Source organism: Annulohypoxylon truncatum (genome assembly GCF_022578515.1).
Source record: "Annulohypoxylon truncatum strain CBS 140777 unplaced genomic scaffold F4807scaffold_6, whole genome shotgun sequence".
Taxonomy (NCBI): Eukaryota; Fungi; Ascomycota; class Sordariomycetes; order Xylariales; family Hypoxylaceae; genus Annulohypoxylon; species Annulohypoxylon truncatum.
In genome coordinates, this window is record NW_025953792.1 from 824,873 (window position 1) to 842,252 (window position 17,380).

Sequence of the window (17,380 nt, forward strand, 5' to 3'; positions counted from 1 at the left end):
GCTTCTGGCTCCATTAACTGGACTAGGGGGATGGGTTCTAAATAGTGGAGTATGTACGGACGCCGGCTGGCGGGTTGAAATGAGTGGATGAGGTATTGAGGGAAAAGGAAAGCGTTCGATTAGTCTTTGTTCTAGAGGAGAATTGGTAGAAAAAGATGAGAAAGGAGAGAGAAGAAACGATACAACGTTTTCCGTAGACTTGCTGCAATAAAGTGGTTTAGTCCTCTCACGACCGCGTTGTCTAGGTACCTACCTAAGGACACGGGCAACCTCTACTGTTCCAGTGCTTTGTTCGCTGACGCTATAGATATTATCGAAGTCGACATCGAAGGATCTTCTCCGCAATTCCGTAGTGTGGATACTTCTTAACTCGAGTACACATGCCGCCTATAGCCGAGATTCGGAGGGCTAGCGAGGTTTATATTCGAGTCATGGACCAATTACAGATTCCTTATTACCGAAGGGGCGGCAAGGTACCTACGGTCCCACTAACCGAGGCCGTATGGGGGCAGCTGAGATCCTTTCGTCCTAGATACATATAGGTACTCGGTTCTCACTTAGGAAGTCTGAGAGCCGCGCCAACGATTGGGGAAACTTACCTACTTTGCATGATGAGTGGATGCGAGGTTTATCGCGCTGGTAGTAGCTTTTCTGCAGCTGGTAAAGTACAGAATTTTTGGGAGTTTAGCAATGCTGACATTTGCTCATGCTATCGAGTATATATTCAGTTAGGTATGTGATGATGATGTGTGGAATAGAATGTCGAGTCCGACTGTAGCATTTTGGCAGATAGTAGGTAAGTGAAAAGGGGTAAAAATCGAGACCGCGCCGATACGTTACAATTCAGAATCCATTTCTTTCGATAAAAGCATGCGTCGTTCGTATTTCTTGAATCAATTAACCAATATCTGCGTATTCCTATACTCTATATATCCTCGATTTTTAGCCAGAACGTTGTATAAAACCCCTAGAAGGCCAACTTGGGTATCGTACGGATCCACACGTATCCGCCGTCCAATCCAAGTTCCAGTTGCAATGGAACTATCCCAATATTGGCCGCAAGAAGAGCCTCATCACAGCATCGCCGTTAGAAATGTAGATGCAGCCTTCTTCGTCGGTGTTACTATCCACCCAGCGGCCCGGCAGCTCTGCGCCAAAAATCGGAATTATCCCTCTATTCCGCAACTCTTCTACGTCTTCGGGTCTCAGCCGTTCAAGAGAATACGATAACTTCTTGTGGAGGTTGTTTGATGTTCCCGCATTCACCCCCTTCGCATACTTGATCTGTATGTTCAATAGAGGCCCTGCGTTATATAGCGGAGTAGACTTTCCCATCCAGATCTTCTTAGATCTCGCCTTGCCAGATTCGAGCGTCAGGCTTCCCTCGGAGGAGCTCGAACTACATCCGCTACTCCAACGTTCTGAGAGGTTGTGAATATCGTGGGAACATTCCCCGTGATCAACAGGTGTTCTCGGTACCGTGTCTTCCGCTTCCCCAGAGTTCTGTACCCCTCCCATCTCCTCTTTTACCTCCTCACCTACTTCCTCTCCTACCTCTTTCGTCTCTTTTACACTTTTCGACTCCTGTAACCCCTCTGCTTCTTTTTCTAGTTTTGATATCCATATATCCATTGCTTCATAAATATCTCCCATTTGATCTAGTTCTTCCACGCTATCTGACGTCTTTTCTTTCCCTTCCACGTCTTCTACTTTCTCTACCCTTTCTATGTCTGTCACCTCCTTTACCACTTCTACCTCTTCTAGTTCCTTCACCTCCTCTTCCACTTCTGCGATAGCTTCCTCGCCGTTCGTGAGTACTCCTTCACGTGCAGACAGCTCCTCAGCCCGAAGCACCACCTCTTTCACAATCTTCTGCACAGCCTTGCCCTTCTCATCTTCCAGGGGCAGATCCACACACGACAGCGTCGAATCCGACAAATACAAGGCGAGAAGCGTGCTCTCTTTCGGGTCCGGGTAAACCGTCCTCTTCTTCCTCGTGAACAGCGTCTTCAAGCTGTTTCTTAAAGTGCCCTGCAACCGCATGTTGTATCTCTCAGCTAAATCGGCGTTCTTCAGCATCGGCAAGCGCCACCCGGGATAAATCTTGCCGTGCGAGTTCGGCGTATGCATCTTTTCGTATAACAATATGAACTCGTTGCAGAGCCAGCAGGCGTCTTTACTTGAGCACACGACGCGCGGCAGTCGGTTGTGGGGTATGTTCAACTCGCAGTAGCAAAGCAGCTGGATCTCGGCATGGATCTTAGCCTCGCGTAGTGTTTTACGCGCCTGAGCCGCGAACTGGTTGCTGGCATCCTCCGGCGTCAGTCTGCGGCTCTCGTTCATCTCCCCGCTGTTTAGCAAGTGGCATATATTCTCCAGGTCTTTATTATGATTCTTGAGCCCTTTGACGAGCGAGAAGGTGGTGTCGAGACTAGGCAAGTATTGACTGCTTGTCGACCTTGTAAATTCTGTCTCGGACCCTGAGACAATGACAGCGCGCATTTTGCGGGTGAGGGGAATCTTCTTGCCTACGCGATATAAGAATCTTGCTGCTTCGCGATATCTAGCAACTTTGTTGATCATGTTGACCAGGGAACCTCTCAGGCTGGGTGACATGACATTGTTGGGTATTTCTTTAATTAGTGCCTCTAGGTGGTCTGCTTTCTGGAGGCGATGAATACCTTCGACCAAATCTTCTAATTCGGCATCCCTTTGATGCTTAATCCAAGAGTCAGCCAGCCTTAGTACTTCCCTTGCCCTCTCGATGAATAGGCTCAATACAGGTAGAAGCTCGCTGTTTCTTATCTTCCATGACTCTACATGTCTGAGATAGTCAAAGGCTATTAGAAGAGCTCCTTTGATGGACATTTTCTGCATGAGGCGGCCCTGAAGACGTAAACGATGAAGGATACGCGCTCGACACATAGAGACGATGGCTTTGAATACACCAATCTCTATACAGGCTGACCTAACTGGTCCAACGCTGTCAGCAGAAGGATCCAAAGCATCCGCTAGCTTGAGTTTAATACCATAGTCTTGATCTAGGAGAGAGAAAATCCCATCGAATGACTTCTTCAACCCTTCGAGTACTTGTCGTCCACTACTATATTCTAGCTTATTTACGGCGAGCAAGACGTTTATATGTGCCGCATTGGGACCTTCCTCAACACAGACAGCTGGAATATGATTGTTGTCATCATTTCGGAAAGCAAGGAAAGCGAGCGTACTAGCAAGATCGCGCTCTTTTTCAAAAGGCAATGTGTAGCCGGCCGATCGAGTCTGAATCGTCGTCACTGGATTAGAAGACGGGTTAACAGGAACGTGATGAAGAAAATGCAGAGCCGCAATCCACTCGGCGCATATTATAGCACGGTCACGGGACCTAGTATTTGCCATATTCGAGCTCAAGATCCTCTTAAAGTCAAAGTTGTCGAGCCATGAGAATTCACCCCCGGTTATCCCTCCAGCTGCCAGTCTGTTTTATCATCAGTCATTGACAATGAAGAAGTCGCCATGTCGTTTTTCACGTCTGATATCAGTCATATTTAATGACCGGTCACCTGCATATTGGTAACATCTTCCCCTCCTCCAGAATGTTGAACAGAGGCTCCATGATTGGTCGCCGTACAGGCAGCCGTCAAGATGCCGTCAAGATGCATATATATGCATTGAAGCATTTTCTCAACACAAGAAAGTCCGGATTGAGTCATGAACGATATTTTGATTAGCTTTGAGATCCGTTGAACCTCTGATCGGCTTGGCACGGGATGGTTGTTTAGGGGATAAGCACAGGTATTCGATAAATCCCGTGAATTTAGAATAACCCAGCGAAAATAACCAAGATAATACCTTAATTGAAGGCGAAAATGCGAGCGATTAGGGCAGCTCACTATTCTTCTCTCGTTGATATCGTAGCATGATTATCTCAGCGTGATAGCCGCTCCCAAGAATCGTCGGCGCCATGGAATGTGAACTTCTTGACCCTATGAGGATTGGAAAATTCTAAAAATTGACGGCAGAGTTCTTGGGGCCGAATTGGATCGTTCTGATTGCTATAGCCGTCATGGTCTTTGGCTCCTTCAACTGCATCGAATCGTATCCCACGAAGTGACAACTCCAAGCTGGTTCTATTCATAGCGTCATGAATCAGCTGGCACTTGGCTGGTTAAGGTACAAAGGGTACTAGATCAATTAGTTAACAGCCTCGCACAACGGCCTAGGTCGAAATTGTATCAGCCCATTGCAATCATTGCCGAATGCTCTTTGTAACAATAGAATTATCTTAAGTTGTTTCTAGGTGGGCGCAGTATGAGGGTCGTCGTAAAGTGGGACCAAAAATGAAGGATTGCATTCTCCATAGCATCCCGCCAGGCCTGGGTATTTTGGCAAACCAATGTTTTGTATAAGGGAGCAGATGCAAACATATCATCAATACACTCGTATCAAAAAAGATCTGAAGACATTGAGAGATGTAGACGATTGGGTTCACTAGAATATAGTCTACGGTCCGAAGATCATGATGATCTGCGATGAGCCGCGCTAGATTGACGAGAAAGATCAACAACGCGACAATCTAAGGCTGTTGGTGTTTGGCGATCACAGATCACATCGACTACCTCGGTGCCTCGTATACCTAGTCAATGCGCAGGATGATAAACATCCGATCTCGACGGACTTCAAACAGAGTAAGATGCACGACTCATTAGTACGTTAGAATAGCCGATTGCGCGTCATTGCCTATACAACGATTAGTTTGCATCCTTGCATTGATGTCGCGATAGAAGGTAAACTATAGAAGACACACATAAGGCTTCTCGATAATTTCCTTCGGGTATTATACTAGTAGGTTTGATCACCTTGAGACCATGGGGTTAGAAACGTCCTTCGTCTCACAGGGGTTGTTGGAGTTTTCGGACGCTCTAGACTTTCGAGGGGCCCCATTCGCCAATACCACATGGTCAACTAGGGTCGTCGGCCAACGTCGCGATAGGTACAGGGCTCCGAGGCATAAGCGAGGACAAGAAGCCTAATAAGGAATTATTCGCCCCTGAAAAGATAGGTGACAGCAATACCAACAAAACTGAAGCTAGAGGAAATCGGCTCGAGGCTATCACGAAAACGCCCGTCGCTAGCGTCTACTTCGGTGGTGCGACTGAGAGGTACGTAGTAATTAGATGGCATCAAGGGTACCTAGTACCTGTACCCTGTTCGGGATTATGTAAGTAGGACAACAGAGTCATAGAACCTAGGTCCTAATAACCCGAAAATCCACCGGTTTGTTTGAATTTGAGTCGGTGTGCATCGTGAGAAGGAGAGGGAAAAAAAATCAGTTCATCCCCATGGTGGCGACCGTCAGCCCGGAAGTATGCCTATGTCCCACAAGCTGCATGGCGTGGTACGCCATGATAGGGTATGCCTGTTGCAAACTTTTATAAAAAAGATCCGAATCTCAATCGTCGTGTAGTTCATGACAATCCAAAATAGACGTGGTTCGCTGTCGTTCGTGACACATGGCGACAAGCTGACCGTTTAGCCGTTAGGCACCTAATAACGTCGGGTACCTTGCATGCATCCATCCATTGATCCATTGTAGCTAGCTGATCCCGATCTGCGTCAAAACGCGGTGTCGCGAACAGACGAAGGTGACGACTTCAAATCGCCTTGCATTCGCTGTCTTTGCTCTGTATGATGATTGCCATCAGCCTTTCCAACTTGAGCGTCGGGCTTGATAGAATTAACTAGTGCAGAATATCTATGATACTGGCAAGTAGGTAGCCGAAAGGTGGCTAAATTGGGTAGCGAGAAGGGAGAAGGGGGACAATGGCGTTATCGTCTATTGTTTAATTGTTTAAATGGACTTCCACATCTAGCGCAAGATCTTCTCCGCAAAGTTATGGGAACCTCATGGGAAACTCTGTGAGTCTGTGCAAGAACTGCCTGTGATACGCTGGTACCTGGGTAATAGCGCCTTCTCGGTACTACTGAACCTTTCCGAGTGGAAGGGCGGAAACCACTCGGACCAATCTGGGGGAAATTTGAATTCTGACAGAAATTTGCAAATTGCTCAGACTTCCCCGTTACGGTTTAGTCAGGAACAAAATGTCAAATCTGCAGGAACAAATGGAACCTAATGCAACCAATCAGCAATTGCCACTCTTACGTAGACCCCTGTCACGCAGAAATTATGCAATCTAGTGTAATGGGATGGTATTTTATGAATGACCTTAATAAACAATATGAGGCTATTAGAGGTTAATGAAGGAATAAAGCGATGTAAGTGACAATCACAAGTGATTGAAAAATGAGATATGCGAAGAAGCCTTTGTTCAAGGATTCTATGTTATACCGACAGCCTTAAAGGAAATCGAAGATGAGAGAACTCTGCTAAACCACATTAGGAACAAGCGTTGAAAATTCCTTCTTGTTTAGGCGATAGGCACCTAGGTAATAGAAAAAGCGGTACTGGGTTGGGGCACTTTTGGCAATTGGGTCAGAGCCATCTCATCATCTCATCCATCCATGTCTCTGATTCTGTCGATGTACCTATGTAATTTCCGTTGCCCTGTGCAATCGGAGGATGCAATCCGCCATCAGCGTGTGACTGCCTAGGTACTTAGGTAACTACTATGTAGTACATTATTACATACTAGGTACTTCATGTGGGCAGTTTTTATATGTGACGAGGTATTCTCGTCCCTTTCTTTTCTCTTTCTCTTCTGATTGTATCCCTTATATATGTGAATATTGGAATATTCGGTGCCTTGCGTTATTTTTATCGTACTCCTTGAACAATAAATTCATAGTTCAAATCGTGTCTAGATCTCCCCAAATCCTCACAAAGAGTCTACCTGATATAGCGCGCTTTGTCCATTATATTGTATACCTCCGGTACCATATTCTTTGCGAGAAGAGCCTAGGCGGCTGCACAGTAAGCCACCCAGGTAATTATTAAAATTATGGAGATAAACCGCTAACGGTGATTGGACCAGATTAACGCCTTGTCGGCCCTAGCACCCTAGCGGCCTAGAGGCCCTTAGCCGACTAGTGCGAGAAATAGGTGCTACGCTAATTTCAGGTACCCTTGCTTTGATTCTCAGTCGCCATTATTCTCTCGCCCATTTTGCGCAACAAAGTAACTTTACAAGGGTCCCCAGAGATGATCGTGGTTTCCCATCCCGCTCCTCTCTGACACCCATTTCGCCCACTCCTTCATTAAACTACTTGATACCCTCGCCGTACTTTCTCACACACCCTCTCTTTTCTCTCACACACTCACTTCTTCAAAACTTACAGGGCTTCGTTGGCAGAGTCCATATTTACGACATTACGAAGAAAATAAGTCATACCGACCTTGAGTACCGAGTATTCAACCAAAACATTCTTTGCATCACGCAAAATCTCATCACACCACATCGATACCAGTACACTACGCTTCTATAACGAGACACGGACACGCACCGAGCATTTTGCCAAAAGAGACTTGGAAGAGAAGACTGAGCAGTCAGGAGTGAGATTCTATTCTACGAAAAGCTTGTATTAAGCATATCCAATTTTGCGACAATATATTGTCGCATATCGTCACTTATACAAATCATATACGACCTCGAGTCCTAGACGCGCATCAAGATGCAAATATTCGCTATTGTCGCGACCGCGCTTCTGCCTTTGTTGGCAGTTGCAGAGACCTCAACGACCACGTCGACTATGACGATGACCAAGTACATCACCATCCAGAAGGCCGCCACTACCTCTAGTGTTTTCAGCGCAAACTCGACAACGGCATTCCCCACCGGCACCATCTCAGGTTCCGCCGCCATTGTCACCGCGACTACGACGACTGGTGCTGATGGCTCGCCTACAACCGTTGCGCCAACTGTCAGCCCTACCATTGACAACCAGAACAGCGGCGCAATGCTAGCTCCTGCCGCATTCGCTGGTCTTGCCGGTATGGTCTTCGCGGCAATGATGTAAGTTCGCGCCGTCCGGCGCATCTTACAGCCGTACCAACGGCAAAACCGTTATGATGGAAACAACCTTCATAACAGCATCTTATATGAATTTCACTACGGACAAACGTCTACTTCATTTCTTTTGTCAAAAATCAGAATTATTCGTTTTCAGCGCTGTCTGGCTACATTACATGCGACGATACGAACAAACCACGACACCACAATCAACCGCAACCAACCATTCTACTTTGAGCTTTCGCATGCCTAAATGGTCGCGATTGCCCATCGCCAATGAAACAACAAACTCGCCTCGACCACAAGACCCTTTTCCTCGGCCCTTCTACAGGTGTTGAGCGTTTGGTGCTACTTCATTTTCTTCGAAACACCCTTAATGTTTCAATAAACCGGCAACGCGCGCATTCGTCAACTACTTTTATGTCCCGCCTCCATCAATTTATTTGACATAATCATCACGTTGCGCACTCTCTCTTCCCGGATAGACAGATTTGCAAACACCCCAAGGATTTGAATTTATCCTTCTCATGTCGCATACATTTTATTTACACCTTCATCATCTTCCGATACCCCCTTGTCAGCCTTGGGGCTGGTCACAGTTCTGCAAGATCTGATATATCCCCATCAACCGTTGAGACGGTGGGCTGGGAATGAGAGAGCCTATTCTATATGAATAGCGTTGCTGGCTGGACTACCTTTTTTTACTTCGAATATAACCCCATTTTTCTGCATCTATCGCGAAGTTCAGTTATGAGCCACGAGACAGATTCCAACGAAGGCACTTTTCATACCCTTTGACTTTTTATTCGTTTACTTTTCACCCGCCTTCGTATTGTGTTGAGATACCCCGTTGTTGAGAACTCTCGCCGTGCGAGAATGGTCCGAGGAGAAATTTGTGGGAGAGCAACCAAAAAATAACTGCAAAACATGTCGTGTACTCACATTTGTGAGATTGTCTGATTTTTGACCGTTTATTTACGAAACTCCAAGCCTTCGCATTTCGTTGCTTCTGGATTTCCCTCCGTTGCTTGGAAAGGGGAAGAAAAAGGCGGCTTGGTGCATTGTGCCGAAGAGAAAAGATATATAAAAACAACCTCAATTGAGTCTTTCAAGTTCCGTACATTTCGCGCTCGATTTACTATGTGATATAAGTCTTTTAATGTCAATTTGCCCTTTAGTTAGTATTATCTGTCAAATGAGTAACCTTGAGCTCATGTACATTACTTTGTAATTCCATTAGGGAAAGGGGCTGTAATTGATAAGTTCTCCTAGACATACATAATTGGTATTTTGAAGTATTTTGACGATCGATCTATTAGAATACAGCCCGTATAGAAACCCTCTTTCCCTATCCCTTTTCAATATTCGGCATACCGGACATTGTTCATGAGCTGTAAGGGGTATGAAGTGAGGTGCTTGGCAGGCGGAAATGCTGTTTGCTAAAAGGACGACGAGGTTGGGACTTATGCGCCGAGACATGTTTTCATATTTTGAGTTCTCCTAGATATTAGAGTACCTAGACCAATGTCATCTAGAAGCAGTTTGAAAGTATTATTTGAGGGCAAAAGTTTCCCCTTATTCTATAGCAATACTCAATCCCGCTGAGGCCCCTATAGCAAATATTCGTCCTTGCTAACTCAAGGCGTTGAGCAATAACTCAACGGACATATATATATAATATAATAGGATACAATTTCCTCTTTCTAACTTACTTTTATTTATTTTGCCAACTAAATAATATGAATACCCCCTCATTCTCATGCAGTCCCTAGATACATACATGCTTTCTAACTAGTGATGTTGCTTTGTGACAACTATCGCGAGAGTCGTCACGTACATATAGCGTGAATTATATGTATGTAGGGGATGCTTTCATCAAAAATCTCAGACATCAGAAACTCTAACATCTATCATCTGATGTTGTTAAACTTAGCGTTTAGCGTTTAAGGTTGAACGGGGATAGCCGAGAGGCTTTCCTGATCGGTGAACGACCTCATCGATGATTGGCTCATATCCATGCCTAGAAGCTCATAAGGTTCGCAGCTGGTGGCACCTGTAACAATTGCAACGGCACAATGAGATACTCCGGGTCACTCCGATTCTAGCCGATCAATGACCCGCTCTTTAAACCAATAGTGGGTCGCCCAAAACTTGGGGTTTTAATTGTAAGCAGTTCGTTATCGTCAACGATTTTATCTTTTATCTTCCGAAAAGGTGGGAGCTCTCTTCACACACCTCCAATTCATGGCCGTCTGAGTCCGCAGCATTCCGTATAACCGCTACTCAATCATGGCCTCAACTTCGGCATCGCTGCACCGCATACGTGCGCCAGTGCAGCGCGCAATTGCAAACGTATCGACCCTCAGCGCCGCCGCAACAACCCGGTCCTACGCCACCATCCCAACAAACACACCAGACACCACAACCTCCCCATCCGCCAAACCCGCCCGCCGCCCAACATACTTCAAAGACACGACGATAGCCTCCTTCGACGAGTTCCTCTCCAGCAAATCCTCCTCGACCACCACCCTCTCCCCGTCCGACGCGTACCAGCTACGAACGGCCGAGGTCGGCCCCGCGTCAAACCGGCGGACGATCACGCGGTTGCCGGAGTGGCTCAAGACGCCGATCCCGGCGGGCAACGACAACTACAAGCAGATCAAGCGGGACCTGCGCGGGCTGGGCCTGCACACGGTGTGCGAGGAGGCGCGGTGCCCGAACATATCGGAGTGCTGGGGGGGCAGCGACAAGAGCGCGGCGACGGCGACCATCATGCTGATGGGCGACACGTGCACGCGCGGGTGCCGCTTCTGCAGCGTCAAGACGAGCCGCGCGCCGCCGCCGCTCGACCCCCACGAGCCCGAGCACGTCGCCGAGGCCCTCGCCCGCTGGGGCCTCGGCTACGTCGTCCTGACTAACGTCGACCGCGACGACCTGCCCGACGGCGGCGCCCGCCACTTCGCCGAGACCATCCGCAAGATCAAGGCTAAGAAGCCGAGCCTGCTCGTCGAGGCGCTGACCGGCGACTTCTTGGGTGACCTGGACATGGTGAAGGTCGTGGCCGACAGCGGGTTGGATGTTTACGCGCATAACATGGAGACGGTGGAGGGGCTGACGCCGTACGTGCGGGATAGGAGGGCCACGTTCCGGCAGAGTCTGAAGGTGCTGGAACATGTGAAGAAGGTGCGCGGGGACGAGGGCATTATTACGAAGACGAGTTTCATGCTCGGGCTTGGCGAGCAGGAGCAGGAGCTCACGGATGCGCTGAAGGAGCTGAGGAATGTGGGATGTGATGTGGTGACGTTTGGACAGTACATGCGCCCGACGAAGAGACATCTGAAGGTCGAGAAGTACGTCACGCCCGAAGAGTTCAAGATGTGGGAGCAGCGCGCGCTGGATATGGGGTTCATGTACGTGGCTAGCGGGCCGCTTGTCAGGAGCAGCTACAAGGCTGGCGAGGCTTTCATCGAGAACGTCTTGAGGAAGCGGGCCGACGAGAGAGCAGTGGCTGCTGCCTCGGAGGGCAAATTAGGACAGACTATCGCTATGGAAGGGGCGTAAAAGTGGATGGCCCTACCGTTTATTGTTACATACTACTGTGGACAGTGCCATCATGTTCGGCATGTTTTATTCAACATGTATAACTAACGGGGCTGCTACGAACTTGGAGAAACGCCCAAGGACGGGCAGCATGGAACTCGGCGTACTTAGAATTTTTCGGGTTTAGGTATCGGTACCGTACTCTATAGAACCGGTCGTTTATGAATCTTATTCAACCAGGATACGACGACCAAAAATCCAAACTTAATGACCACCTATCTAACAGTTCAGATGATATCGCCCCGAGTCTCCTTCACCGCATCCCACAGCTCATCCACTAACTTCAGCAACTCCTCAGACAACGGCCCCTTCCTCGCCAACTCCACCGTCTGCACAACCTGCCGCGTCTTGCTCGCGCCCAGCAACACGCCATCCTCCTCGCCGAGCTGCGAATGGTGCACGATCCACCGCACAGCGACCTCGAGGGGCTCGGCCCCGCTCTCCCTCGTCCGCTCGTCGAACCTCTTCACGGCGGAGACCAGGTCGGGCGCCCCGAACACGCGCCGCATCGCGCCGCCCAAAGGGTTCGCCGGGTCGAACCGCGTGCCCTCCGTCCGGCCGCTGCTCAGGTTCCCGGTTAAGAGCCCCGAGGCGATGGACCGGAAGGCGTTGAGCCGGATGCCGTGCGCGCGGAGGAGCGGCAGGAGTTTGGTCTCGACGCCCCGCGACACGATGCTGTATTCGGCTTGATAGCACGAAGGCTTGCGCCACCCGTGCTCGTCGCAGAGGGCGACGATGCGCTCGAGGGTCGGGATGGGGACGTTGGATACGCCCCACTGAGAGGTATGTTAGTAGGTATAGCTATACAGCTGAAAAGAGGAGAGAAATATAGATATGGCGGAAAGCGACTTACGGCTTTGCAATGCCCCAACTCGATCTGCTCGTTGAAAGCCTGGATCTGCTCCTCGAGCGGCGTCGTAGGGTCCGCGCGGTGTATGTGCAGCACGTTAATACCCTCGCCCTCGGGTCTCCTCAGCCTCCCCAGGCTCCCCTCGACCGACTTTTGGATGTTTTCGCGGGTCAGGTCCCCGCTGCTGTCTTTCCGCGTGTCGGTGAACACCTTCGTGTCAACCGCGAAATCCTTGCTGAGGTCTGCGACCTCCCCGATCAGCTCCTCTGACCGTCCCGGATTGAGCGGCGGGTACCGCGCGCCCGAGTCTAAGCGGCGGATGCCGAGCCCCTTGACAGTTGTGAGCACGGCCCTGACGGACTCGGCGTCTTGGAACTCGGAGTTGTCCATGCCGAAGCCGGCGGTGCCGAATATAAGCTGTGGCGGCATGTTGTCTTGCCTTGGATTTTGAACACTCTTATTTCCTTTTCTTCCAGGCCGTATATCCACCTCGATAGTTAGATTAAGAGCCGACGGTGAAGTAAAGGCCAGTGATCTAACATTGAACTCACGTAGGATGAGGCTGTATTTATACCTACCTACCCAGGGCTAGGGATTGTAACAAGAATGATCATCATGCATCCAGAAGACGTTGTACCTACAAGGCGTTAGATCTCGGCCTTACAATCGTTCCTTGCATTAGACTTTGCTATGAGCCGGTCCAATACCAACACCGAAAGGCTTAGGTAAGAAATGGAGCTTCGGAGGGTGCTCCCGCGGATGGGTTTGAGAACCCGATACTCCGCACCCATCCGCCGGGCTGCTCCGCTTACTTCTGATGTCATTGAGCTTCCTTTTTAGCTATGCTACAGTAGCATATTATTAAGCAGTTCTTAAATACATTACTAATAAAATACTACATCATTTTCTAATATCCAGCATTTTGCACAGAAGTTATATGGGTAACTGGTGATTTCAAAACGAATTGAATGAGTTGTAAACGTGGGAATCAACGAGTAATTCAAGTGGCAAGTCCCCTTTCTCACCCACCTTGTCAAGGACTTGTCTTTTTTTCTTTTCTTTTATCTTTTTTATTTTTTATCTTTTAGCTGGAGGAGCCGGATATGCCCCGTGCTAGCTGAAGATTCTCGTAGCTGCATAAGAAGCCCTCGTGACGCATTTCCACCCACAGAACCCAGAAAAACGGCCATCGAGGCCAAGATCACGGTCCCAGAGTGTAAATCACGCTCTCTGGCCTCAGTCCCTTTGGTCGCGTGTCTGACAGGAACGCGGTGCTTCGGAGCCCGCTGGTGCAACTGCGGATTGCGACGCGCCAGAACAAATGTATTGAGGACTATGGCGAGGGAGAGGGCGATGCTGCGGTAGTGGAGATTAAGCATGCGCGAAGCTAAACATACTTACCAGTACGAATTCATCTGCGTAAAACTGGAAAATATTCCTAATCCATCTGAAGCATATTTGATATGCGACCCTTCGTTCATTCTCGATTTGTTATAGCGAGAGTTAAAAACGAAAAGGTAAAAAAGGTAGGGATTCTGTCTGAATCGAACCCACGTATACCAAAAAACATATCACTGTATGGCGCAATATGGATTATTTCAGGACTTCCTGGCAATCACCACTTGGGCCACTACACCACGCAGTAATATGTTATGAAAGCTTGGCCCTTCTTTATCCTTATAAGTCCTCCACAGATTGTCAAATGTCAAATGTGTCATAGCAACCGTAACAAATATGGTGAAAATCGTGACTCATAATAAAACTCTATCTAATGGTATAATGGTATATCGTTAATCATACCTAATCTATGATTCTAGTAAATATCATGATCATTTCTCATAAGGGGTAGTGGGTCTCATGATATAAACTTCGCCAATCAAAACTGTACAGCCAACAACCATGGCTATGGTAATGATTGGGAGGTTGACGCGAGCAAAATCTGCCCGCTTGACGTGTATGTGTTTTCTGGCGAGAATATCGCGCCATAAGAGACCGGCCAAAGATGCGCTGAACGCCGTGCTAAATGCTCCGTAGTTGACACCGAGTGCCATGCTGTTACGTCTGCGTTAGCAGTCTATTATAAGAAAGCCCAGATATTGATGTGTTACAATGGGGGACAAGCGGGGATAACACAGGAGGGAAAGACATCTTGAAGCGTATGAAGTTATACATACCTATAAACTGCAGCCCAAAAGGTTCGGTCAGAAATCGGTATCCCGTTGGCTTCATGAATCTTCTGCCACGCCTGTATTACGCGTGAAAGTAGGATGGTCGTTCCAATATTCGTCCCAGCAAACTAAATCGAGTCACATGGTTAGCTGGTCAAGTGTATACATGCAAATTGGAAAGGCTTACGTTGCAGAGCAGCACAGAGAGGAATCCCATGCCGCCAATACTACCAACTGTTCCCGTTTTCTCCACCCAATGATCCCATCCGTAGGCGAATACTGGTACCCAGCCCTTGGTAACCAATGCTTGCACGAGGACAAACATGGAAAACGCAAAGGGGACGAGCGCATAAGGTAGATGGCCAGCAACCGCCGTCGCCGTTGGGAATGTCTCTTGTGACCATCTGTAGGAATCTGCAAGCAATGACACAAGCGTCGCTTTTTTACGCTCATGGACTGTGACACTGCAATGGGATTGTTTCTCAGCGTCGACTTGTCGCTCGAATGATGCACCGCAATTCGTTCCACCCACAACTGTATCTAATGGCTTAAATGAGTCTTCTCGCGCCGGCTCTTGCTTCTCATAAAGTGTACTTTTAGCACTAGTCGAAGGGCGGGCGTCTTGTATTTCATTATCATTTGATGATGCTGTAACATCCGCAGTCGGCCCTGTCCTATTTTCATTTTCCATGTTTGCGTTAGGCAGGCCAGGATGGATATCTATACCGTTATCATCGTTGCTACGGCCCTGAGTGGTATGGTCCGTTGAATCCGTCGGAGGTTGATTGGGTGCCGTATCACTTAGGGGTTCTGATTCCCGGTTCTCGTTTAGAGCAGCCCGCTCCATTTCTTCTAGTCTAGCTTGTCGTTCCGCTCGAGCTCTCTCAACCTCTCGTCGGCCATCACGCGCGATCTTGCGGGTCTCTTTGCGGTGGAGCCATCCAAACGCAATATCCCAGCAGAACATAACGAAGGCGGCCGGTAGGGTAACGTAAAATACGGGATGTTCGTTCGAAGTCTGGCTTGCAGCATTCAGCGCGAGAAGAGTGATTAGAGTCGCAGCCATAATAAGGGCTCCAAATCCCGCACCGCCTTTGTCTAGGAAAGGATTCATGATTTCTTCGAGAGATAGTAGCTGGGCCTGTTCGCCATTTGCCGGGTCATTTTCTTCTTCCTCTGCGTTTCCTCTGGCATTGGGGATATTAGGGTTGACCGGCGTCCTAGCCCTCGCTTCCTCTGAGAGCTCATGCATCTGTATCGAGAGCGGAATGAGGGACTCGTCCGCAAAGACGATATAAAGGAGAAAGGGGAAAAGAACAATGGCCGTGACAACAACAGGGACGATCATGTTAGCGGTGTAGTAGATGAACCTAATATCGAAGGCGCCAGCAAGCACGAGGTTGGTAGGATTTGAGGACACGAGGATGGCCGAGGCAATATTCGCCACAGCAAACTGGGCGAAGATCCAGGCTCTCGGGTGTACGATGTTGCTTGAAACCCTTGTCATATACGCGAGAAAGGCTGTACCGGAGAGGATGATAGGGTCGTTTCCAATGAAGGTACCCAAGCTGAAGAAGAAAGCGTATAAGTAGAAGAAGAGCCTGTGACCATACCTCCCTCCCTTCTGAAGTACCTTGAACGCTAGGTACCTGATGAGGCCGGAGGCATCAATAGAGATGGCAATATACGCTAGCGTTATGAAGAAGGCCATGATATCGATAGGAGAGATGTTGTTAGCACCAATTGTTCCGCCATAGACCTCGGCTCGACCAATTGCCTGGATAGCTAGCAAGAAAAGGTCTGCTATTAAAGGCGCCGTAATGAAGTTCATTGGGAACCTTAGTTTCACCCAATACCCACCTTCATCCTGCTGCTCTTCGCCGGGAACAGTGATAGCACCAGACTCATTCTGAGGTCGGCCTTCTCGCGGCCCTATCACCCTCAATTTACACAGACCATTCAATATGCCATTCTTGAATGAGCGAGGGAATGGTATTGGGATATGAAAGGGGAAGAGGACAATGATATCTATGTAGGAGTAAGTGTCAATTGATCAACGATGCGGCTTATTTAACTAGATACTTAGGTACCTAAGCATGAGTTACGACTTACTGGTGAGGACAAAGGCAATGAGGGTCACAATTGAATGCCATTCTCGAATTATGTCGGTATTAAGGTCGATATCGATATCACCAAGGTTTTCCGCCATTTTGATTTTATTTTGTTGATTCTCGCAATATTAGTTGGTTGGTCTGAGTAAAATGTCGGCTTGTCTTGAAGTGGCTGGTTTAAATTTCAAAGAGATATCGTGAAGTCAAAGTCGACAATTTACAAGTAGAAGTAAAGCGAATCCCCTCCCTACTAGGCAAAGCCCGTATATAAGTAGTATTCCCAAACAGCAAACTTCAATTACGCATACATTCTGTGACGACGAGACTGATGAAGAATGACAAGATCAATCGACCTGGCTTGAATATCTTGATGCGGTGGGGTTTGACGATTTTGCGCGAGACGACAGATGCCAGGCGGAGGCTGAGAAGGGCCAAGAAGCTCGGTAGGTACTGTAAGCAAATTAAACCACACACGTGCCTACAATAGGCTCAATGGCTATCGATTAGGTGCATTATTGTCCGCATAGAAGATAAGTTGACACCTCATGAACATTGTCAAGGAAAAAGTCGGAACAGAGAAAGTTGTGCGATGGTCATGGAGTATCACAGACAAAAACTACTGGGCAGTTCTGGGCAGTAGTATAGCTTGAGCTTACCATGTACACACGTACCTGCCTAGGCATGTAT

General features: G+C 48.2%; 5 protein-coding genes across 5 annotated transcripts; 2 read left to right on the plus strand and 3 right to left on the minus strand.

Annotated features, from left to right (window-relative positions):
• Positions 1-846: 846 nt before the first annotated feature.
• F4807DRAFT_348347 (uncharacterized protein) lies at positions 847-3,660 on the minus strand. Its single transcript, XM_047995435.1, has 2 exons — positions 3,030-3,660; positions 847-2,972 (listed from the first exon to the last, which is right to left on the minus strand). The coding sequence occupies exons 1-2, from the start codon at positions 3,394-3,396 to the stop codon at positions 1,042-1,044; spliced, it is 2,298 nt and encodes a 765-aa protein (XP_047857265.1). The 5' UTR covers positions 3,397-3,660; the 3' UTR covers positions 847-1,041.
• Positions 3,661-7,626: 3,966 nt separating this feature from the next.
• On the plus strand, positions 7,627-8,302 carry F4807DRAFT_457544 (uncharacterized protein; the record flags this gene model as incomplete). The annotated part of the gene is made up of 2 exons (XM_048001058.1): positions 7,627-7,967; positions 8,122-8,302. The coding sequence occupies 2 exons, from the start codon at positions 7,627-7,629 to the stop codon at positions 8,300-8,302; spliced, it is 522 nt and encodes a 173-aa protein (XP_047857266.1).
• A 1,784-nt stretch (positions 8,303-10,086) lies between these two features.
• Positions 10,087-11,844, plus strand: F4807DRAFT_414313 (Lipoate synthase). Its single transcript, XM_047996960.1, has one exon. The coding sequence runs from the start codon at positions 10,254-10,256 to the stop codon at positions 11,523-11,525; it is 1,272 nt and encodes a 423-aa protein (XP_047857267.1). The 5' UTR covers positions 10,087-10,253; the 3' UTR covers positions 11,526-11,844.
• Positions 11,659-12,952, minus strand: F4807DRAFT_348380 (putative oxidoreductase). Its single transcript, XM_047995436.1, has 2 exons — positions 12,418-12,952; positions 11,659-12,340 (listed from the first exon to the last, which is right to left on the minus strand). The coding sequence occupies exons 1-2, from the start codon at positions 12,841-12,843 to the stop codon at positions 11,792-11,794; spliced, it is 975 nt and encodes a 324-aa protein (XP_047857268.1). The 5' UTR covers positions 12,844-12,952; the 3' UTR covers positions 11,659-11,791.
• A 1,066-nt stretch (positions 12,953-14,018) lies between these two features.
• Positions 14,019-16,906, minus strand: F4807DRAFT_348398 (uncharacterized protein). Its single transcript, XM_047995437.1, has 4 exons — positions 16,695-16,906; positions 14,770-16,610; positions 14,589-14,710; positions 14,019-14,466 (listed from the first exon to the last, which is right to left on the minus strand). Exons 1-4 carry the CDS (start codon positions 16,789-16,791, stop codon positions 14,244-14,246), a joined length of 2,283 nt encoding a protein of 760 aa, XP_047857269.1. The 5' UTR covers positions 16,792-16,906; the 3' UTR covers positions 14,019-14,243.
• Between the last annotated feature and the right edge of the window lie 474 nt (positions 16,907-17,380).

Excerpts from the sequence above, each read along its gene's own strand:
- F4807DRAFT_348347 (XM_047995435.1), bottom strand. The coding sequence starts at position 3,396 with ATGGCAAATACTAGGTCCCGTGACCGTGCTATAATATGCGCCGAGTGG. Across the intron at positions 2,973-3,029 it reads TCTCCTAGATCAAGACTATG|TTAGGTCAGCCTGTATAGAG; the intron begins GTATTAAACTCA and ends GCGTTGGACCAG.
- F4807DRAFT_414313 (XM_047996960.1), top strand. The coding sequence starts at position 10,254 with ATGGCCTCAACTTCGGCATCGCTGCACCGCATACGTGCGCCAGTGCAG.
- F4807DRAFT_348380 (XM_047995436.1), bottom strand. The coding sequence starts at position 12,843 with ATGCCGCCACAGCTTATATTCGGCACCGCCGGCTTCGGCATGGACAAC. Across the intron at positions 12,341-12,417 it reads AGTTGGGGCATTGCAAAGCC|TGGGGCGTATCCAACGTCCC; the intron begins GTAAGTCGCTTT and ends CATACCTCTCAG.
- F4807DRAFT_348398 (XM_047995437.1), bottom strand. The coding sequence starts at position 16,791 with ATGGCGGAAAACCTTGGTGATATCGATATCGACCTTAATACCGACATA. Across the intron at positions 14,711-14,769 it reads TCTCTGTGCTGCTCTGCAAC|TTTGCTGGGACGAATATTGG; the intron begins GTAAGCCTTTCC and ends GACTCGATTTAG. Across the intron at positions 14,467-14,588 it reads TTTTGGGCTGCAGTTTATAG|CATGGCACTCGGTGTCAACT; the intron begins GTATGTATAACT and ends CAGACGTAACAG.